Source organism: Zeus faber (assembly GCF_960531495.2).
Source record: "Zeus faber genome assembly, chromosome: 4".
Taxonomy (NCBI): Eukaryota; Metazoa; Chordata; class Actinopteri; order Zeiformes; family Zeidae; genus Zeus; species Zeus faber.
This window is the reverse complement of record NC_137191.1, coordinates 7,404,467-7,428,649: the sequence shown is the minus strand read 5'-3', so window position 1 is coordinate 7,428,649 and position 24,183 is coordinate 7,404,467. Positions and strand designations below refer to the sequence as shown.

At 43.7% G+C, this 24,183-nt stretch overlaps 1 protein-coding gene across 1 annotated transcript; it reads right to left on the bottom strand.

Annotated features, from left to right (window-relative positions):
- Positions 1–453: 453 nt before the first annotated feature.
- Positions 454–15,733, bottom strand: LOC307229741 (testis-expressed protein 2-like). The gene is made up of 11 exons (XM_079999795.1): positions 14,557–15,733; positions 12,786–12,986; positions 11,727–12,057; positions 10,678–10,916; positions 10,125–10,280; positions 8,893–8,992; positions 3,615–3,741; positions 2,951–3,064; positions 2,638–2,847; positions 1,227–1,347; positions 454–1,040 (listed from the first exon to the last, which is right to left on the bottom strand). Exons 1-11 carry the CDS (start codon positions 15,682–15,684, stop codon positions 891–893), a joined length of 2,877 nt encoding a protein of 958 aa, XP_079855921.1. The 5' UTR covers positions 15,685–15,733; the 3' UTR covers positions 454–890.
- Between the last annotated feature and the right edge of the window lie 8,450 nt (positions 15,734–24,183).

Sequence of the window (24,183 nt, the reverse complement as noted above, 5' to 3'; positions counted from 1 at the left end):
AGTCTCAAAAACACTAACTTATAAATAAAAGGACTACTGTTGTTGCTTATTTTGACAATAAAGTTGCTTCCAGCAAGACAGTTTGCTTTGTTTAGTCTCAACAACAAGCTGAACCAAGTCCTATTGAGAACTTTTTAGAAATATAATTAGAGCTGCTTCGTATTTCCAACAGAACCACGTTGGTAAAATCCATGGAGGTCAATGGGGCGGGAAAATGAGTGGAAAAATGAAAAGAAAATAAACCCCATTATTTATATATATATATATATATATATATATATATATATATATATATATATATATTCCATGTACTCCAATAGTGTTCTACAAAATTTACATCATTTTTATCATAATTTTCCTGTTATAATAATAATAACTTTCTGACACAGTAACCCTTTTCACTGTGGCATTTCTCCAAACTTTCCAGTCATACTTCCATCAGCGAAGGGACCTCCAACCACTAACGCCACCACCGTGAGCGCCACCCACGCTCTCTCAGATGAGTGTCTCCATCCTCCTCCATCTTCTGCCTGTGTGTGCAGGCTGTAAGGTATCTGGTGAATGCTGAACGTCATGTGCTTCATGTAGATAATAACCCCCCCCCCCTCGTTGAAATAAATCCTTCATGAGATCGTTTGCCTTTTTATTTGACCATGACAAAAAGGTAGTGAGCAGCAAGGAAACAACGGTTTCTCTCTTTAGCGTTTTCTCCCGATCCCGTTCCTCCGTGTTCCGTTCCGTCTCCTTCACACTTGCTCGGGGAACGCGTTTGTGTTCAACGTCCGTCCACTTTTGGTTCCACTTTTCAGATTTTAATTTCTTTTTTTTTTTTTTTAAAGACGTCACAGTCCCTCGGAAAAAATACTGTAAACAATTTTTAATTTTGTTTTTCACTGCTGGTCGGCGGCTCCCTTCGCCTGCGGTGAGGCGTCCAGGCCGGAGGCGGAGCAGGCCAGGGGCCCGCCGTGGCTGCGGGGGTCCATGGCAGAATGCATGACGCTCAGCCACAGGTCGTCCATGTTTGGCATGACAAAGATTTTCTAATGGGGAGGGAGGGAAAATGAGGGGAGAGGGTGAGGGGAGGTTTGGATAATTTTGTATCGGGAGGAGTACAAGAGCCAGCGCGAGAAAAAGACAACGGAAGAGTTGCAAGTTGAGTGACTTTGGATAAAGGTTTTAACTCAAAACGCTTCAAATGTGCGTCGTGATTCATTCTCTATTTGTACCTGGAATTCCTGGTTAAGTTTCTTCTCAATCCAGTCCGTCACGTGAGCCAGAGTGACTTCTCTCTCTCCCAGTTTGGGTCGTGCCTTCAGCTCCAAGTGTGGGGGAGTCCTGAAGCCATACCTGCAACACGGAGGTTTAAACAAAAACAAAAATAATGAAAGCTCCTGCTTGAATTAACCAAACTGAATATTAGAAAATAAAAATATAGAAGTCATGCTGGTTCATGGGTTATTATTGGATGTAATTGCGTCCCGTCGCCAGCAGAGGGCAGTGGTGCATTGGAGAAGCACACACTATGCACACTACAGTACTTGCAGTTGGTCATTTTTGATTTATTTGTACATCTGTTGCGTTTATTGTCACGTATCCTCGGCCACTTAGCACCTACTTGACGCCTGGTCAACCTGGAAGGAGGGAAAACTCTTTCGTTCCCCTACTCAAAAGAATCCTACCCATCATGACCGTGTTGTGGCACGGTGGCGCAGTGCATTGCACTGCTGCCTCACAGCAAGAAGGTCCTGGGTTTGATTCCCGCCTGGGGCGCTGTTGGCACCGTGCTCCAGCGGGTTATCTTCCAAAAACAGGAGCCTTTCTGTGTGGAGTTTGCATGTTCTCCCCGTGTTCACATGGGGTTTCCTCCACCTCACGTCAGTAAGGACCCCCACCAAAAACATGCACCCATCATCGTCTGACCAGCGATGCACACTTATCACCAGGTCCCCGGGCGCGTCCACGTATGCTGCCCACTGCTCCTGGCTGTGGCCCCGGAGGAAGGACAAGCCAGGATGGGTCAAAAGCAGAGGAGCCATTTCACCGGCCACCATCAAGCATGTGCATGTGTGTGTGTGTGTGTGCAAGCATGTGTTGTGGAGTGTCGTGTGACAATTAAAGACTTTCTTCTTTCTTCCCATTTGAGTTGAGTTGAGCCTCTGAAGGCTTCAGTTTGAGTGCCATCAAACTGTCCTTTCAACATCGGCCGATACATCACTTTGACACAAACTGTGACAGAGGACTAGAGAAATTAATTTGACTGGACTGAACTGCACAATAATTCCATCTCCGAAAGCTAAAATAGCTAAAGCCGCTTTACTTTTAGGTCAGTTGTTTCACTTCATATTAATTTTGTGAGACATCTTGGGATGGTTCTTTGAAAAAAAAAATAATAAATACATTAATAAATAAAAAAGACGCGTTTCAAAATAATTACTGGATTATAAAAGACAGGAATTGTTAATAACAGCCAGAGATCAGCGGGTGAGGGATCAGAGTGGAGTAGCTGATATGTTGTTGTTGTTGTTCCCACGGACTAACCCTGGTCCAGTGCTCCCTGGCCCCGAAAGCACCCAAACGCTCACGCTGCGGTGAGAAAATATTTCCTAAATGGGGGGGTGGTAGGGTGGTGTCAAGTACCATATCCTGTCGGTGGGTGGAGGCGGGATGTTGACGGCCAGAGTTCCCTGGAGTTCCTGCACCTCCACGGTGAGCAGGAGGGGCGTGTTGGACACCTCCTCCATCTTCTTCTTGATGAACTCGGTCTCCGTGGCCTTCTGGAAGTACTTGGACTTGGTGATCTTGTCCACAAAGCGCATCATCTTGCTGGGCTTGTGGCCGCCCACGTGGCTGTTTCATAGGAAGGAGGAGAGAATTGAAATGTTGGTCAAAATAAACCAAAACATAAATGGACAGGTTCTGGAAAGAGTTGCCAACCCAAATATTATCTCACCCCTCGGCGCCGGCGGAATCGGCGGTCGTTTCTGAGGTGTCTTCTTCGTCGGAGGACCCAGCACTGGAGGACTCCTCATCGCTGTCGGCCAGGCAGTAGGTCCGCGGCCTGTACCTGGACACACACACACACACACACACACACACTTTGAAACTTGAGGTGCTTGTGAGAACATGAAGACAAACTACACAAACACACAAAATGGCTCCTTAATGGAATTAGAATTAAACAAACTACAAGGTAAACCGCTTTTTTTTTCCTGTCTAGAAGAGGAAAGAAAATGTTATTCTGACCATTGCCAATGACAACGTCCCAGACACTGAGCACACGAAAAACGGTGGAAAAAAAATAAATAAAAAGATGGGAGTTCTATTTGACCACATGAAGATGAAAAGACCAAATTTTCTAAATGAATGATGATGATGATGATGATGATGATGATGATGATGATGATTGAAAGCCAAGCAGCACTCACCGAAGGCAGAGACACATCCACGCAAAGGATTGAATCCCGGGGTAGAGGAGTAACAGGAGAGAGGAGGAGGAGGAGATTGTGAAACAGGAAAACAACGGTAAGAGGGAAAGAGATGGCCGGCGAGGCGACACGCCCTTCAGAAACCTCCCCGGAGGAAGGTTTGGAGGAAGGCGGTTTGGGCTGCCTTACCCGTCTCGACCAGGCTCCCCGGTGCGCGGCGCCTCGCCCTCTTTGCGGAGGCGGATCAGGTTCATCTTGGTCTCCAGGGTCATGAGGAAGGAGCTGCTGTAGGAGATGTCCAGGTCGAACCACAGGCCTGAGGAGACAGCGGCGCAGCGGTAAAATAATATTGTTTAAAAACAACTCAGTGGGCAATAGAGTGGGCATCTACGTTAATATTTACATGAATTTGTTCACAATTCTCTGTGAATATCTGTATCGATACATTCAAGACAGTGGCGGGGTGGGAGGCGGAGACGACACATCAACACGTGCCTGCTGTCGCTATTGTTCGAATAGGGGATTTGATATTAAATTGTGCCTTAAAATATATAGTTTTTCAAATTTTCAACTACCGATAGTCTATGAACCTTGAGAAGAGTGGGGGAGGTGGCACTCCATCAAAACAAACAAAAAAAAAAAAATCCGGCATAGTGGTTTTTAGTGAATTCCATGATGACCGTTTCGGATGTCAGCTGGAAGCCTCCATCCGAGCGTAAGCGAAGGAAGACTATGGAAGTTGTTAGAATAAAATGAATTAAGAATTAGTACAGATCTCATAAGAATAGACGAGACATGGAGAGCTTTAAAACAAAAAGAGGTTCAGTACAAACTAATTTCCCTCAGAGAGACGCATAGAGGGGGGGAGGGTGAAACAGACATCACAGACCACTGTAAACGGAGGGGAGACAGTTGACATTGCACAACCCTCCCCTCGGCTCATGTTTAATATCAGCAGGCAGTGGGTGGTGGTGGGTGGCCGGCTGCATAATACGGGTGGGAAAATATCAACCAAACGTACGCACTCTTCTAAGGGCATTGGGGAAAAGTCATGTGTTGCTTGGACACTGGTCTTCTCTCCAAACACTCTTATAACACACACAGGATCACATGTTTCGCATTACACAAACAAAGAACAAGTGCCAAGCAGAACTTGGAAATTATTCCCTTTGTCAGCCACTAGAGGGCAGCAACGTTTGACTGACAATCGAGCAAAGCAACACACACACACACACACACACACACACACACACACACACACACACACACACACACACACACACACACACACACACACACACACACACACACACACACACACACACACACACACACGCACGCACATACGCACGCACGCACGCACACTTTATTTAATTATTTAAAAGAGAAATTCCCAAAAGCAAATTTTTACTTTAATAGCAGCCACTTTCCTTGAAATAACGCAATGTTCAAATAATTAGAAAACGGAAATAATGTAATAATGTCATAATATTAGTCCGTATGAGCCGGAAATGCATTGAGTGCTACTGTGCCTTGTTTCCTGCAGATAAATGTGCATAACTTGAATACAGTTTAGATAAAAAAATGTATATGTGGTTCCATTGTAGTTCATACATTTATAAAAAAATATAAAACACAAATCCTGAGTAGAAATGCTGCTGTGTTAAACATGTAGAAGGAAAAAAAATAAAGAGAATAGCTATGCTTTGAAATGTAGTGGATGTAGTCGAAAGTCTCCTAAAATGAATATATTTCGTTAAGTAGAGATTACTTAAATACGCACTGAAATGAATGGAAATGGCAATATTTTACAATGGTTGTCTTTTCTCCTCATCCTAAATCCCAAATGTTCCACCTCATTCAGCTACGATATGAGACCTTTCTATGGGACCAGGACATTGACTGATTTAAAATAAACATATTTTTTATATAGGTGATGTCAAGAAGACAATAAAATATAACATAGGTATACCAAACACACAAGATCCCCCAGTTAAAAGAAGGATTGGATATCTTCTCCGCACTTGCTTCATGGCCAAACAAGGCACGAGAGGGAAAAAAAGGGGGAAATAAGTAGAAAATAAACGAGAGAATATCACAGGACAAGAGGAAGTAGAATAGCAGGAAGTGGAAAATAAAAAGGGCAGTACAGAATGAAAGCACTGTGGGGTGAGAAAGTAATGGTTCGAGAAAGCCACGTGGGAGCGGTTGGACAGCGTGCGTTGCCATGAGCGAAACCTCAGAGTCTCCGAGGTCCAGGGTCCAGACGTGGTTTCCTGCCCCGCTACCACACGCACACGCACACGCACACGCACACGCACACCTCCCTCTACCCTGGAGGGCGTGGTGGGTAATGAGCCAGTTCTTGGTTTAGGCCGGACAGGAGGGAGAGAAATAGAAATTGAAAAGGAAAGAGACGGAGGAGCCCCCGCTGTGAAGCTGCTGGATGGGGCTGTTGCAGACTTAATTGGGGTGAAGGTGCATGGTGATGGGGCCGAGGAGTAGATGCTCAAATCGAGAGTGTGTGTCTGCACCAGGATGTGCAGAGAGCTCAGTATATGTATTTGCATCTGTATTTTCGGCAAAATGATTTGTATTTGTATTCCAATAAAAGTTGAAATAGGCGTAGCCATGCTGTTCTTGTTTTTACTACACTTCTAATTTTAGGATATTAAACTGTTAATATAAGTGTTCTTCAAATTATGGACACTTGAATGTATCTTGGTTTATGGTTTTCATAAAGCCAGCAATAATGTCCAACCTAGACAGCCACAGCGGTAGTGAGCGCCTGAGACGCCACCCGGGGTAGCAAAGGGAGAGGGAGGACGCCAAGCGGGGGGCGTTTCCCAAAAACTCCCCGTAATTTCCCTCTGCCCTCACCTCCCCATACAGGCGACGTGCCTGTGTTGCCCGAAAGGGAGGGGGTGGCCTCACCCGGTGACTGAGGAGGCGAGTGAGAACAGCCTTAGTATTCCAACACACGGCTCTCGTCTCGCTCGAGAGTGCGGGCGTGGCTATCCGGGGTGGTTCTATCTGCGGGACCTGCGTAGAGTTCTGTGTGGTTGTCATCTGTGGGGGGCGCGTGGTTATCAGCGTAGACTCTGGCCCTGTTTACACCTGGCAATTAACGCACGTCTCGGGCGATCCGGGACAGTGGATTGTGTTACGGGAGAGGGGGAGAGGGGGAGAGAGGGAGAGGGGGAGAGAGGGAGAGAGAGAGAGAGAGAGAGAGAGAGAGAGAGAGAGAGAGAGAGAGAGAGAGAGAGAGAGAGAGAGAGAGAGAGATCTTGCCATGGAGACACCCTCCCACAAGGTGCTGAGGCTCCGTCATAGAGCGCAAACACCCACCTCGCGTAGTTACGAGGAATACCAGCCATTTCACATGTTTTTTGTTCCTTCCCGAAAACAAATAATTAAAAAAGAATATTTGTACCAAATAAATATTCGTAAAAACCCACTATTTGTGTTTTGCCGAATACGGTATTCGGCTCCAAACCTCGTCTGCATGCGTCCAAATAATGCCTTTGCAGAGACACAGAAGTAGGTCTGCAGGCGTGGAAGAGCCAGAGTCCGACGGCTGTGCACACGGAGGTATTTATGGACACACACACACACACACACACACACACACACACACACACACACACACACACACACACACACACACACACACACACACACACACACACACACACACACACACACACACACACACACACACAGCTTAATAGCTTATCGATTGGAGGGAAGTGAGGATGGAGCTTCCAGGAAAGAGAAGGGCGGGGCGCAGAACTCGAGCTGCCCCGAGGACAAAGGGGGAACGTCTGGGTCCAACACGCCGACCCTGCGCATGGAACTCTCCTGGAAAACTAAACTGACCGCTTCCACCTCAAACGTCAGAGAAAAAATATATATAATACACTCCATGAAAGTACAATATCGCCTCAGACGTAAGAGTGACAAAAGTAGACAAGTTGTTGAAAAGTCAAGTCAGTCTGCTTCCATTACACTGACAGGCCTTCTGTGGCTGGAGTCCCTGTTGCTGCTTAAAGCAATCACCGTTGGGGAATCTTCACAATTACATAATTACAATTCAAATAAATATTTATCCAATTGAGGGCTTTGCAGGGAGTGGTTAGAATTAATTCACAGACAAGTTCCATAAGAGTCCAAACATTGGGAAAATAACTAATGAAACAGATAAATAGAAGCCCCAATTGTTACTGCTATGAAAGCAGGCAACCAATCAAAACAATAACATAGCAGTTTATCTGGACAATTATCTGTCATTATTTTATTTTATTTTTTTGCCTATAAATGTTCCAACTGCCACGCCCACTCGGGGCCTGCGGGCGTAGCAGGGTGATCTCTATTCTTTCCAAAACTCCTCTCTATTGTGTCTAAAACCTCAGTGACTCAGGGCGGCAGCGCGGAGGGAGGGAGAGTGAGGAACAACGGCTCGAAGGAGGAGAAAAGGGAACGAGAGAGAAAGCAGGGGATAGAAGGAAGACTCGGAGGAGAACGGGGGCGATGTGGTGATGAGGCGAGGCGGCGGAGGAAGAGCAACGAGCCACAGAGCGACGGACGGAAAGGTCAAGGCTAACACTCTCCTACATCATCATGGCTGCTCTGTGACGATGTCATACAAGGCGCCTTTGGATGAAAAACCACAAAGGCAGCTATCTGGATGGCCTTGTATGCTTTTGGGTGAACATGGGTAAGAAGTGGGGCGAGGTCTCAAGCACTGCTCCAGTTCCACCTCGAACCGGCTAAGGTGCTTAATTCCTGATTGTGCCGCAGCACTCAGCCAGATAAACAACCCCCCTCCAATTAAATAAATAGGCTTTTCAGGTAATACTAGTGATAACTTTATAATGGGCTGGTAATGCAAAACAAGTCGAAATAATGCACAATAATGTGCATTATAATAAGGTCTTTAAATCCTTTGTAAACAACTGCACCAACACTAGCTCACTTGTTACAGCGAACGGAGCTTTGGAGCATAATAATGTTTTTGCAGCATGTTGTTTGGGATACCAGGGTCAAGTGGTGTGAGTGGCTGACTTCGGGCACATTTAAACTCACAACTTAACAGGATTTTTCTAATGCAAATGATGCAAATTCAGAAGAAGAAATTAACGAATTGAGGACAGGACAGGTTTTGTCAAGGACGGGTTTTGATGTTTAGCTTTCATAAAGTTCTTAAGTCTTTTATAGTATCGATATAAGGTATTGAGAACTGACTAGTATTTTGTGGACAAAAGCCAAGGGAATTCTGGGAATGTAAATATTTCTTTCAAGAGCACACAAGTGCAAGATTGTGGGCTCAAATTATTTTATTCTGAGATTCTTTTAACACTCTGGATGAATGGTATGGACGAATCACTTTGACTTTCTAGACTATTTTCGTTTGTCATTGATTGTGAATGTCTCCACCTCCGGTCTGTGCACATGGTGAGTCTCTCACCTTTGTGATCCACAGAAGGTCTGGAGGCACCGAGGATTCTGGGGGTGGCCACGCCCATGTCTAGCTCCGTCAGGGTCAGCTCATTCATAAAGTAAGGCAACTGGGACATGAAGAGAGAAATGAATATCAAGTTAACGACACAGGAGAAGCTCATGTCTGGAATGCTGAACAACTTTTCTATTTTTTAAATTTTTTTATTTATTGATTTTTTTAAACCCCACCCTCAACCTTTTCCTGTCCTGTTGGACAGGAACTCACGGTTCGATGCAATTTTAAAACAAGGTGTCGTCATTTGATTAATAATAATAATAATAATAATAATAATAATAATAATAATAATATTTGTATTAATCTGATATTGATGGTTCAAAATTCAAGAGTCAAGAGGTTTATTCACACATTTCATACATATATGCAGTGAAATGTCATCAGATACAATTCTATATTGATATATATTGACATATTATACATAATGAGAAATGTTCCACTAATTGAAATGCCTTACAAAAATATTTTATGGAACAAATTTGTGACTCCAGTGGTATTTAACTAAGCGGAAAACGGTTGCATAACTTCCTAACAAGGTATCAATACCACTTTTTTTTTTTATCAATTCAGAAATTTAAATAATAGAATTGAATGTCAATTTATTTAATCCAGCCCTAATAAATACACACACCCACACAAAGATCTACTGCTCCCCTCCCTCTACTACTTATGGATTCGAGCGGCCGTCCTGAACCGCAGGACGCTAGACGGTGCAGAACTTAAGAGACGGCACCATGGAGATGGCCAAGGGGCAGGATCAGGGAAGAAATGGAAGGACAGAGGGATAGACAAAGATAAAAGTGAAGATTAGGAGTTTCTTTACCTCCCTCCGTCACAAAGCCCAGTGTGTGTGTATGGGTTTCATTCTGCAGGGCAATAAACACGACTCCCCCCAATTTGCCCGTCTCTCCAACCACCTTTTCATCTTACTCTCATTCTCTCCTCCTTCACAGCGGCTTCCAAAACCCACTAAGCTTTGAGGTTTTCACAAACATGGAGCCGAGCTCCTATAGGCGGCCAGACGCTGCAGCATCTCTTTCGCTGTCGGGCGGTCCCGACTTCAAAGAATTACAAAGAGAAAGGTGTCTATTTGTGTGTGTGTGTGTGTGTGTGTGTGTGTGTGTGTGTGTGTGTGATTGCCTGTGTGTGTGATTGCCTGTGTGTGTATATCACGTTCGGCTCACCCGGATTTTGCTGAGTTTCATCTGGATCTTGTTGGAGACCAGCTCGGCCCAGTGGGGCTCTCCCAGGAAGTCCCAGAGGACGCGGCCCAGCAAGGCGTTGAGCCAGGCGACCGGCTCCTCCTCCCCGGTGGGCAACGAGGGGTGGGTGCTGGGAAGCTGCAACGAGACACAAAGAGGGAGTGGATTGATCAAACTGCAGATTTGGAATGGTTCGTCAGTGATTCGTCATGTCCACATCCTTGTAAATTACAATGAAAAACAAGGTAAAAATTTTAAAAAGGTAAAGTACCAAATTTTACATGCACCTCGGCTCTGTTATATCGGGTATTGGCTATCACAAGTACTTTTATTCCTAATAATTACTACTTATTCTACTCATTGGACAAGTTTTGTGTCAGGGTATTCGTATTTTTACTGAAGTAAAAGGTCAAAGTACTCCTTCCACCGCCGGACAGTGGGATTAAGGGAACAGAATGACACTCCTCTTTTGTCGTTTTGCAAGTGAGCACCGAAAGAAAGAAGGAAGCGATGTGGAAGCAGGAGGTTCTTCTACCTTCTTAGCAGCTTCCGGGCTGCTGTGGGGGCTCTGCAGAGCTGAGCAGACAGGGTCGGCGCCGGCCGGCTGCGCTGGCACCAGGGCGGCCATGTAGACGCTGTAGTCCAACAGAGGTTTGGCTTTGGCAATGCCCGGCACTGCTGTGGAGGAGGCTTGAGAGTCCTTCAACCTTTGCGGAGAAGCCAGGGCCTCATCCAAGCTGCCACGGCTGCTGCTGCGGCTGTGGGAACTCAGGGCTACAGAGGGGTGAGATGCCACAGTTAATATTCCAAGGCCAAGACTTCATTGAACATTTCAAATACTTTTGACCTTTCAACTCATTAAAGCATGCCCGTAGCCAGCCTTATGGAAGGGGCGGTTCTTTTCATTGTGAGCATATGACAGATTGGTTTAAGGCATTTGGCAAACTATCAAAACACTGTTTACACACTTTAGATAAGATTGCAGGAATGCATTTCTCACTACAGTTTGATACTGAAAATATGCATGCGCACTATACCTGCTTTTAGGACACCTTCTTTGGCTAAATATAAAGTATGATCTTGGTGGGAAAGCAATTCAAAAACCGCACAAAATTTCATTGTGAGCACATCAGATTATTTGAGGCCTTTGGCAAACTATCAAAACACTGTTTACACACTTTAGATTAGATTGAAGGAATGCATTTCTCACCAAATATTTACAGTTTAGACACTGAAAATATGCATGCGCACTATACCTGCTTTTAGAACACCTTCTTTGGCTAAATATAAAATATGATCTCGGTGGGAAAACGATCCAAAAACCAGACAAAAAGATCTGAACAGACAGAACAGATCTGAAAGTAACAAGATTTCACTAGTTACAAGACTTTAATATCAAAACATTCCGTCGACTTAAACTACTTATATTTCAGTATGCATAAAAACATCATACCCATCACACCCATCCATCCACACCCAGGCAGGTTTAGTAGTGGCTGTTTACAATCCCAGCAGGTTTGACATTCTGTCACTAATCTGATCCCATATTAACGCGCAAAAATGTCAGGAATTCCATTGGCTCACCGTTTTTACTCCCCACCAGGCTGGTGGCCCTTTTCATTTCACTCTTCCGCTTGGAAGCCAGGAGGATCCTCTGGAACCACTCCTCTTTCTCTCTCCCGGTCCGTCCAAACAGATAGAGGGTAACGTCTCGGTAGGAGGACGACGACCTGCCTTTGCCCTGCGTCGCCCCCGTCCCGGTCCCCTTGTCCCCGGAGACGGCGGTACGCTCTTCGTCGACACGGTCGCCCTCCGCCTTGGACATGAAGTCGTCCTGCTTGCCGAGCTCGACGCATATTGGGTATTTCTTGTTCCACACACGCTTCTTTGCCAGATTTGGAGGCACGAGGTATACCTGGGGTACAATTCCACCGAATCAATCTCTGTGGCAGCTCTTAAGTCAAATTCCATGATTTATTTATTAAATGTAACTATAAAATTCTATTTCCATAAGCCCTGTTTTCATGCAACCAGGCTGAATTTTCTCTATTTCAAACTTGTTTTAGATAGAGACACTTTAATTATCCCCGGAGAGAAACTGCGGTGTTACAGCAGCTCTCGTCAAAAACAATTGGTAATGTAACTGTAATAAATTTTATCTTTTTAGTTTCACTGGTTACTGATGTTAAATAGATAGAGACTGAGATAGACCCAGATAAACTGATAGAGACCTATAGACCGATAGATATATCGAGAATATTCTAATTTCAGTATTCCCACACTGCTTCTAACAAAGCGGGTCTGATTTGACCGGCATTAATATCTCCACACCAAGCAGTAGCCTGGATTCCACTCCATGACTTAACTCCGCGAAAGCTGACAAAATCTAAAAAGCTGACAAAATCCTTATAAAGTGGACTGAATAGAGATGATATAACGGGTAAAGAAATAACTGTTAGACCTAAAGTTAAGGCCTTATATTTCCACAACTTTTTACAACACAAAAAAAATAATAAAACACACACACACACACACACACACACACACACACACACACACACACACACACACACACACACACACACACACACACACACACACACACACACACACACACACACACACACACACACACACACACACCTTGCTGTCCGTCAGGTCGTAGATCTTCTGACTAATGAAAATGTTATCAGGTTTGGGCTCATTGTGCGTAGCGCGGCGGGCGATGTTGCGGTTGGGTTTGGACAGGCGGAGGATGGAGCCTTCCAGGCGAACGTAGACAGAGTGGGTCAGAGTGGCGTAGTAGTTTTCTGGGTCATAGTTCACAATCTCGTTCATCCAACCCTGTTGGAAAACATGATCAGTGCATTAATTCTATGTTGAAATATCAATCTAAAGTGAATACATCGCAAAAGTCTTCCCCATAGGCAATCAATTATAATAATACCTCCACAGCATTTACTATTTTTTTAGTGATAAAGACCACAAGATGGCCAGCAAAAAAAACAAAAATAAACAAACAATTCATTCCATTCCATTAAAAGTTGAGGTGCAATCCGAGGGGCAATGAGGTGCACAATTTTCCCACTTTACACACCACAATATCATCCACTTACAGCTACAGCCACAACTGATTTGGTTGAAAAACATAAAACTTTATTCTATTTTAAAATTTACAGCCTTTAGTAACAAAATGTGCTGTACAAGGGACGTAGTCGTGAAGAAGAAATTATTAAGTGGCAAGGTTTTGGCTCAGTAAATTAGCCAAATTAGCCAAACAGAAGGTTGCAAGTCTGTGGCAATACATTTTGCATTTAAGGATTCGTTACAGGAGTTGCATGAGCAGGAGTGGGTCATTTTACACTGAAATAAAGCTGTACATTATGTGTACTGCTATATATTTTTTTACCGCCACAAGCGATACATGGAACACTTGCAGTCGCTGCTAATGTGTTATTGACTACACAGACATTTTGTGTGTCACAGAATAATTCATAGAAATATGCATTTGAATAAAATTGCAAATTTGGTGACATTAAAGAAGTAATCATCAGTTGAGTAATCAGTTGTAGCTGACATTTGGCACTTAAGATCCTCTATTTCAGCTGCGGCAACTTATCCCCCTCCCTGGTTAAGGCAGCACAGACGCCCTTGCTTGCCCCATAGTAAGGCCAAAATTGAGACAACCTGTTGTGCATTTGTGCGTAAAAGCGGCAGAGAACAAAGGAGATTTTAATTGTGAGTTTTGTTATTGTGTTATTTTAAATTTTAATAGTTACACCCCTAATGTATGAATAGTATTTTTATTTGTCAGAATATATATATTGCAATGGGCCACACTACAACCTGGACACACTCCATTATGACTGCTGGCCTCTGCTGTGAATAGAGATGACATAATTTGGAAAGTGGCCAGGAGCTCTTGGGTGACCAGACTATACTGTATAGTTTTCTGACTGCCTTGGGATGCCTGATGGGATGGCTAATCCATGCGATGTGCATTAGCAACTGAGAAATAATAGGCTAACAGGCTTTTGACCCTAAAATCGAACACAGAGTCTAGACCTCATTTGAGCTTTTATATGGCTGAATGAGCTGCCTAGCTGGTTTCCTCAGGTCATTTATTGGCAATTTGCAATGACAGAGCAATCGAACACAGAACCGGGGACTATATTCTCATATTCCTATATATAGATTCCTATATATTCCCTCAGGTTTCTTTTTTGTTTTTTTTTAGACAGTAAGAGTTCTCACTCTCACAGATTTTCAGTACCAATAGACATGTTCCAGTAAAATTACGAGATCACTGATTTTGAAAATAGTTTTTTTCCCCCCCAAATGTCGTTCCCCTGCTACACCAAACAATGAATGTCAATAACAAAATGGTCTAAAGGTAAAATAAGGCTTTACTGACCTTGAAGAGAACCGGCTCCGTAATGGACAAATGAGCCAAGTTCAGTGGTTTGCCATGGTGTTGAGAATGTCTAAAACTACATTCTGATGGCTTTGGTCCTGCCAACCACACCACGCCAAGGGTCAGAAAGAACCCCAGTACAGCCCCAAGGCACATTCCACCAATATAAGTTGGCAAAGGCAGCAAAAAGTATCCATACACTAGCACAGTTAAGCATATCAGGGTATATATTGGGACGCTGGATGCTGGATCTTCACAGTCCGCTTCATCTTCACTGAATGGCTCAGTGCTACTGCTCGGTGGCGGTTTAGTGAGAGTACCACTTCCGTTATGAGATGTATCCGCACCATTAGCTTCCGTTTCAGAACATGTCTCAAAATCTTCACTGCTTAAAATGCAGAAGTCTTCATTCTCCTGCTTGGCCAGCGCAGACATAGAGCACTTATCCAATGACACTGAGCCCAAAAGTGATTTGCTGGGGCTCTTTGCATCAGCCCAAGAAGGTCCAGGGGATTCAGCCTGGCTGGATGCCCTGCTTTTGGGACTCTCAAACTCCCATTCACCAGCTTCCTCCTCCCTGATGGAGTAAGTGTTGTTGTTGCTCTCCATGTCGCTGCTGCTGAAAGACGCTAAACTAGAGAGCTCAGAGGCACTGGAGGAGAGCGCCTTAGGCCGGCAGATGCTTCCGCCGCCAACTACGCCGCCACTCTTTTCATCCATAATCTTACTCAGCATCTGGAGGGGTTCGCATATGACCTCGGAGAGACGTCGCTTAGTGTCCTCGATGCGGGCTTCCACCTCTGAGACCTTAAAGAAGTAGCGACTGTCTGGGGAGGTAAGAGGAGAGGGAGGGGCGGTTTTAAAATCGCCCACAGATGCTACTGTAACAGTAGGCATGCGGGACTGTGTGAATTGCTTGAAGAGTTGCAAATTCAGACGGGAGTCTGAAAGCCGATAGGGTAAAGAGGTGGAGGACGAGGAGTCCTGGGAGGTATCGGATGACAGGGATTTGACCAGAGTCTTCATCAGTCTGTGCCTCACCAACGGAGGGGCGGGAGGTGAGACGGACTCACGAGGCTCTGTGTCGGTAGAGAGTGATTTTGTTATGCTCACTGAAGGTTTGTCCATTGAGGGAAGACTCAAAGATTTTGTAGGTGACGAGTTGGAGTTTGAGACTTTCTTTTCAGCGAGCAATAATGGCGGGCTTGATGTGCGAGAACTGGTACTCTGGTGATTCGGAACCGGTGAAAGAGCGGTGGATGACTCAGGAATGACTGCAGCCTCAGTTCCAGCTTCTGCTACCATCCCTTCAACCATTTCCTCACTTGCCTCCAAGGCAGTCATGACATTTGAGTCATCCTGAGCTGCAGTAGCGGAGGTTTCCCCATAGAGCTCCTTCTCATCATCATCATCATCATCATCATAGTCATCATCATCATCATCATCTTCTTTCCCGAGCGGAGAGAAGTGGATAGTGATTGTCTCCCTGGACAGCGAGCGCTGAACATGGAGCTTGGGGACCACCGGTGGTGCTGGAGGGACTGTGGGAGGAACCATTTCTGCATGGTTCAAATGCTGAGAGGTCATCGCAGTGCTCCCACTGAATTCCAAGCTCTGGAGAAGAAAAAGAGGAAATGAAAGACATTAAAGGGGACCTATTATGAAAAAACACATTTTCAGTGTTTGGCTACAAACACACAAACTACGAAATAAGAAACCCAAGCCAATTTTTTGTGATCTATTTCAGAAAACGTGGTGAAAATAAGCCGTTCAGATTGGCAGCCCCTTCCTACTTCGGGTGGGGCCCCAGTAGAATTAGAACCACCCTCCATCGGAGAGTAACTCCACCCACGGCTGGAGCGCCACCAGACCCGATAACATCGATGCTAAGAGCTAAGCATGGGAAGTGCTCTGCTGGCTGCAGAGACCAGGACAAATCTTTGAAAAGAGGAATTAATGGCAACTGTCTGTGACAAAACTGCAGACAAGGGAAATTTAGGTATTTAAAAAATTGTTCTGCGATGTTTCTTTCTGAAATTGATTTTCTTATTTTAAGTATGCGGTAGATAGGCGCGATCTGCTGTGTGTCTCTCCAAGCAAGTGCAGTGTCGGCGACGAAAGCGGGACCAAACTTTTAAATGAGGCCTTGTAGATCTAATATGAGTGAAGATTCAGCAACTGGATTGCTTATTTCTCGCGTCACATTTGTTCCAAAACAGATATTGGTGGACTGATGAGGTGAAATCCGTGAAGGTTTACTTAATACAATGGTACTCGGAATAACGCTCCAACCCCATTGGCTCACAGAACTAGGGGCCTGGCAGCCTATTCACATTTAAAACTACACACACAGAAAATCACAAGCCCAACTTTTGAGTCTACAAACCCCAAACACAGCATTTTAAAACACTGAGTCACTTTTTTGTATTTGTAGATGACTAATATGTTTTATATGGATTTATACAGTAGGGCGGCACACACACACACACACACACACACACACACACACACACACACACACACACACACACACACACACACACACACACACACACACACACACACACACACACACACACACACACACACACACACACACACACACAGCACAATAGGTCCCCTATTGAGCCTAAACACACATGGACAAGAATTTGATTGTTTTTCAAGAAATGAAAGAAAACGTTGTCAAACATTGCAAGAAACAACTGAATGGTTTTGCACATTGAAGGCAGATTTAAGTTTTATGGTCTTGTGAGTGTAGAGTGCATGAAACATTAATATCCTTAGAGACAACAGTTACCCTTAAAGAAGACTGAATCAATAAGCTACCGCAAAAGCATGTGGTGAATGTGATTCATGAGGCACCAACACACAGGAGGGAAAGAGCAGGATGTGTCTGCGTGTGGGAGCTGGCAAAACGCTCGGCCGCATCTCTACCCGGACTCGCTTTGCGTCAGCCTTCCCCAGCGGGCTTCTGCCATAATCAGCCTTCCTAAACCCCCGCGTACGCCTAGCGACAACAACTCCCCCACCCCCACCTCATCCCACTCACCACCTACTGCCACACTCCAAAAACACCCAGCAAGACAAATGAGCTGAGGTCAGTGTAATGTACTGTATCTTTGCGAATCTCAGCTGACTTTTGGACCGATATTTCTCCCTCACACCACCGAAGGTTCGATTGCTCCATTTGTTTTTAGATTAAGATCTGCCTCAGCATCCAGCCGCCGCCCCTGCTTTGCTCTGAGCAATAAATAGAAACAAATGTGTTTAAAAAAGAAAAAGCAAACGGCCTAAAAATAGACCTCACATCTAGACCTAGTCATAGATGTGCTTATAGCTGCAACCTGAAAGAGGTGTTTTGATTTGACAGGACTGCACTTTCAGTAGCAAATAAGGTCGCTCTGTCAACGTCACCTTGTTATTTGTTATCGTTCAAACCTCATTAAAACATGCAAAAAGCTGGCCAGCTTCTCCATTGTTAGCCGTAAATACAGTGCCTTCACTTCATTGTTACAGAGGCTTTCACACCTGTCCACAAAGTCCGGTAAGGAACAGAGAATTGGACGACACGACACACAACAGTTAAGTTTAGGATGATAGCAAAAACATAAATAAAAACACAAAAGGAAAATACAATATACAACAGAATATGTTAAACTATACCAATATGAGTCGTTTGTATTGACCAATATTGGTATATGTGTCGATAAAAAGGATCCTATTTTAAATAAATACACTGGATATGAAGGAACAGTGATAAAAATAAATAAATAAGTAGAATAGTTCATGAGGTCACAGGTTCACGGGTCTGGTTGGGATATTGCCAGTTGAGTAACCGGTGTCCTCCCTCCTCACCGTGTCGAGGGGGGGCCCCTCGCTTTCGGCCTCTGAAGTGGATCTTCGTCCTCTTGGGTTTTTAGGGCAGCTCGTATCCTGTTCCGCTGCACTACCACCCTCCTCCTCTTGCTGTTCATCTGTTGTTGCCACTTCTGAATCGGAGAGCCTGCTTTGCACTTGTGTGTGTGGGCGCGCGCGCCTGCGTGGGCGCGCGCGCCCAACCACTGGCTCCTGCTTTTCTTCTTCGGCCCTCATGGCGGCTCGCCTCCTGTGCTGTTGCACCGCCGCGCTCTACGACCCACACTACGACAAGATCCCCGCCCTTTTCCCCAAAACCTACTCAGGATTCCTGAGCCGCTCAGCTTTATAGGGGGACGTTGTGATGTCACAAAGACATCACATGATGCTAATACCCCCCGGTTGCCACAGCAACCCAACTGTAAACGTGCGGCATTAGCGGTCGTCGAGTCACAGATCTTATTAGGTCTCTTACTTAAGGATAAACTATCAGTTGCATTTTTATGATTTATAATTTTGGAAAAGATAGTTTGGGGGTTTCACCCCCCCCCCCACTTAGGATCCTCGTGGAGACCCTGTCTTTCAGAAAAAGAGGGGATTTTTATTTTAGATTTATTTCAGTTAGTTTCCTACTAGTATAAAAGGAAAAATGTACAGTAAACCACCCGGGACCGAGCACTGCGCTCCATACAGCAGAGTAAGATGTAAAATGAACAAACAAACAAACAAATAAATCAATCAAAATAAAAGGTGAAGCGCTCATGGTACACAATAATTCACTAGGCATGCCGACCTGCAAGTTTCCCTTTAATAAAGTCCAGCGTCAACAAGATCTGGGAAACAGCCAGTACTGGCCAATGCTCGTCCAATGAACGAAGTAACTACACTCCAGGTTTAGTCTATGAGCCTCTGGCGGGTGTCGCTAGTGCCACGGACCGACCTCCTTAAAGGTGCAGTGTGTAGAATTCAGTGGCATGTAGAGGTGAGGTTGCAGATCGCAACCAACTGAATACCCCTCCCCATGGTGGTGCAACATGGCGGCCTCCGTGGAAGAAATGGTGGCCGCGCAACTCGCGAAAGGCCCTCTCCAGAGCCGGTGTATGGTTTGTCCATTCTGGGCTACTGAAGAAGAAAATAGCTACATGGCAGCCTCCCTGAAGCATACCCGCTCCACATGTAGATAAAAACGGCTCATTCTAAGGTAACGCCAACACAACGATTCTTATATTCAAGGGTTATACACTGAATAAAACATTCTTATGAATACTAAATTCCATTTCTGCCAAGTCCGTTCCGTAAAATTCTACACCCTGCACCTTTAAACTGCTAGGCTGGTTGGCAACATATTATCCTGATCCTATCCTAGCTTTGACCAACTATTCCTGTTTTTGTTGAGGTTAACTGGCTTTAAGTTGTTGTGTTGAGATAATGCACTAATATTCGGGTTGATGATGTTGACTAGTTTTAAGTGGTTGACATCATTGACATAATGCACTAACAACACGAGTTGTTGACGTTGACTAGTTGATGTGATTTTGATATATATATATATATATATATATATATATATATATTATAGCAGTCTCTCAAAGGCAAATAAGTAAATTATGATTTTCTAGATGGACTGTTTAAAAAAACGAAAAACAAATCTGTTAAACACAATGATTATAATTATATTTTTTATATTATATGATTATTATTTTATGGGTGGTTAGCGAACTAAACTGTGTGTGCATGACTGTTACATGTAAAACCCAGTCAGAATGAATTCAGGAGCGTTTTACAACAGCACAGAAAACCTATTACCATTTCCAGGTTAACTGCTGTCAATGATTGTCCCCTGTGGTCGTTTACATGACTTGAAAGACCCTCAGCTGCTTGTTCTCGCTAAATAATGAGTCTAGTTGACTTCAAGGAGCCCTGTACTTGAGGCTGCGTTTAATAATCTGCTGGTGTACAATGCTTAATGAACACCCGATTAGCCCAGGCACGACGCATGGCTGAGAGCATTTGAGTACTGCAATTACTCATTGTTGGAAAATGGAAGGGTATAAATATATATATTATAATATATTATACAACCAGTCTCTATTGACACAGTGAATTACTTTGACCTAAAAAGAACCAGAGAAAAGTACAGTGGAGGCGGTGCTGTTGCTGGTGGAGGACAGCGAGTTCAGAGAACTGAAAATAAAAATACTCCGGCCAATATTCTGTTTTTTTTTTAAATGTTACAAATACAAAAAACAGACAATTTCAAATGCAAAAAAAATCCTAATGATGCATACAAACTCAAGAACATTTAATCGAAGTCAATAACCCCTTAGAAAAATAAAAATGGGATCTACTGTTGCCTGTTGGAGCACAAGCAATGACTTGCTAGATAGTGGATCAGCCTACATCACTCCCATTTATAATGCATGACACTTGCAGACGCCACACAGTTATGGATTTGGTTGACCACAGAGCTGCACAGCGTACAGTTCAGAAAGTACAGTACAGAAAAAGGCTCTCGTGATAAAATGGAATTAATGTCTAAGCTCTACTTCCCCTCTGGCCTAATTTTAACCCTTAGCAGAGGACTTGACATTTAAAGGTCCAATATTTGATAAAAAATAAATGAAATAAAAAAGGACTGAGTTTAAAATATGGTCCGGTTTAGTCATGTTAGGTACACATTACAGTTTTCTGGGTTCTCTGAAATACAGCATGCTTTTCAGAGTTTACATTGAACGCAGCATTGGCTCCACCATTATACGGTCTAAACATGGAACAGAATTAGTTTATTTACAAAATAGGCAAAATAGATAAAATATAAAACAAAAAACCCCGCCGACGTCAAGCAGTAAGACGCGCACACACACACACACGTGTGCCCAGAGTCACAACCTGCACATTATTTTATACCTAATTGAAGGATGCCACAAAGCGTCCTGCTCCACAAACTCGTCTCACTCCATCTCATTTGGCCTGGCGGGCTGATACATACATACAAAAATCCCACCACTGTTAGTCCCGAGCCCTGCGCAGGGTTGTCGGTCTACATGGGCTGTCTGTAAACGCTATGCAGTCCTAGGGGCTGCCGCAAGTTGCTGGACGGGAACTGCATCTACGAGACAAAGCCTAGATTAATATAACTTTGGATGATGATGTCACAAAGCGGCCCGCTCCTGACACTAATGAAATGAAGACAATTTTTCACTAATTTTTGCTCATGATGGAGATTGATATTGATCAAACTCAAACCACAAGAAATCTGAAACGTGTGAACGAGACCTGAACTATGTCAATAAATCGATAATAAATTGTAATGTGGGTCATCTCATCAATATCTGATTGAATCTATATTAAATCAATCAAAATCAAATCAAATCTTGACATGCTGCCCGATACCCAGCCCTTGCACTGTGTTTTTTTCCCCCTGAATTTACCTCTGGGAATCAATAAAATGTCACCTTGTTTGATCTTAAATGATATGATTTCATCATTGATTTGAAGAAGCCAAATGGGAATTTATTGTTCAACCTTGCATATAAAAGCTTCTCTTTTCTTTGCTTTAGCAAGGGACCAAACACAGGTGAGAAAGGGAAATCCTGGAGTCCAGCCAACCAACCGCTGCCTAATGAGACATAAGGTCATGGCTGGCTCACCAAAACACTGGCTGGACTTGACCATTCAGTGTCACATGGTGGATGAGTGACCTGCCTCCACGTTTGGGCAGTCTGCCAGAGACACCCACTGGCCAGACTTAGGGGTCAGCAGCAGCAGAACAAAGAGACCATTATAACAGACCATAAGTTGGGAGTGATTTCAACTATAAAACAATGTTCCATAATACAGACGATATCTTCAAATCACCTTTTATTTACTCTCACTTATATACACAATGAATTACAATTTCCCCTTTTTTTATTTTCATACAAGGTGATTCCTTCAGCCTATTTGCTTGCTTGATTGGCCTTGGAGTTGTCCGTACTCCCTTCGAGTCCCCAGTATTTTAATTTGCTAAGAACAGCCAGGTGCACGAGTTTTATCTACTTCAGACAGCATTTCTCTGTTCCTCCATAACAAAGAGACAGCCACAGTAGTAGAAAACTGCTGGCCATGCATGTATCCTCTGCTGTAGCTGTTTTGCACCTGCACAGTAAGATTGTGCACTGTGAACTCGCCAGCTTTCTTAGTGTATGCCTTTATGCTTAGTCTAATATAAATGCCATAAACTCTTTGTACTTCTCCTGTCCAACATGGTGTGACCACTTAGAAAAACCTGTTATCTCCAAGCTGTAATTAAATTTACTCAAAGTTTTAAGGAGTAATACTTTGACTTCACTCCACACCCATCCACGATCTCACCCGTGGGCTCTGGAGGAGGCCTGACCCAGGGAAAATCTTCCACAATAGAACTGGCAAATTTTGCGCGCAGTACAGTCAATTTAACATTGTTATCATGTTGATGTGTTTGCTTGTGTGTGCATCCATCCAATCGCGTGCATAGTTAGTACGTCAGTAAACTTATTTTTTGTGCCTTTTCACACCTCACAATCCCAAAAAACTAAAAAACAAAAGCCAAGGTTCAAAGTATAAAAATTACAAATAAAAAAATAAAATAAAATAATTTGCTCTTTGTCTCAGTGGCATTCTTGTTGCAACTGTGCATTCAGGGCTGAGGCCGGTTTGGAATCAAGTCGCGGCTCCGACGACAATAATTACCAGAGCAACGCGCCTTCATTAGACGCCCGTAATGAGCTTGTTAGGGACATGTTCACAGCTCACTCCCTCTGCATCCAACACTGAAAATTGGGTTACGTTGTACAGCTACTACACACTGCAGAGTATGAAGGGGATGTTTGGGGGGTTCTGTGCTTGGAACTGGATGTGTGATGTAATGTGTGACACAATAGATGGAGTTACATCAGTGGTGGTGTTTCTAGTCTGAGTCATTAAAGCAGCCATTGCCAAACTGAAGAATGCGCGGCCCAATTTGAAATCTGAAAACCTTCTGCAGCCCACTCAAACCTTAAATCACAACTCTGATCAACACACGGGAAACTAAGATGAAGTATTTCCCTATATATATTTTTTATTTCATGAACAGTAAAGCAATAAATGTAAGAAAATCAAAATCAAGGATCAAAAACAGGTCAGATAAATGAAGACAATGAACAAGTAATTTAAATCCCATGGCTTTTTTTTATTAGTTTTGATTTTTTTTTTTTTTTTTAACTAAATTACAAATTGAATTTGTTTTTTTAATTATAAAACTTTTTATTTATTTATTGTAAATTACCTCTCGTGGCCCACCTGCAATTCCGTCACGGCCCACCAGAGGGCCCACACATTGGAAACACTGCAATAGAGTTCAATTTGTTAAGCGGGATTGAAAAGCAAAATTAATTATTGATTATTTTCAGGAGAATACTAAAGAATGTCATGGTCACAAAATTGTGCAATGCTGTTGACATTTTTGCCCTTTTCCATCAAGGCAAAATGTGAAATATTTCCAGATGGTCAAAGTTGTAACATGTTTTGCTACCAAGCTGTTGTCTGAGTTTACGTCAACGAAACAGTGGCAGTGTTTTCTGTGTAGTGGAGGGCATAGGGGACCTTTGTAATCACTTATCAGGCTATTTCACAACAGTAATAGTGCAATACAGTAGTGTTTCAGATGTCACTCAGCTCTATTGCAAGGGTTTTCAACCATGAAGCTGTGGCTGTAATGGGTAGCAGGCTGCCACAATCGACTGAACTTATGTCCAATTATTGGTGAAA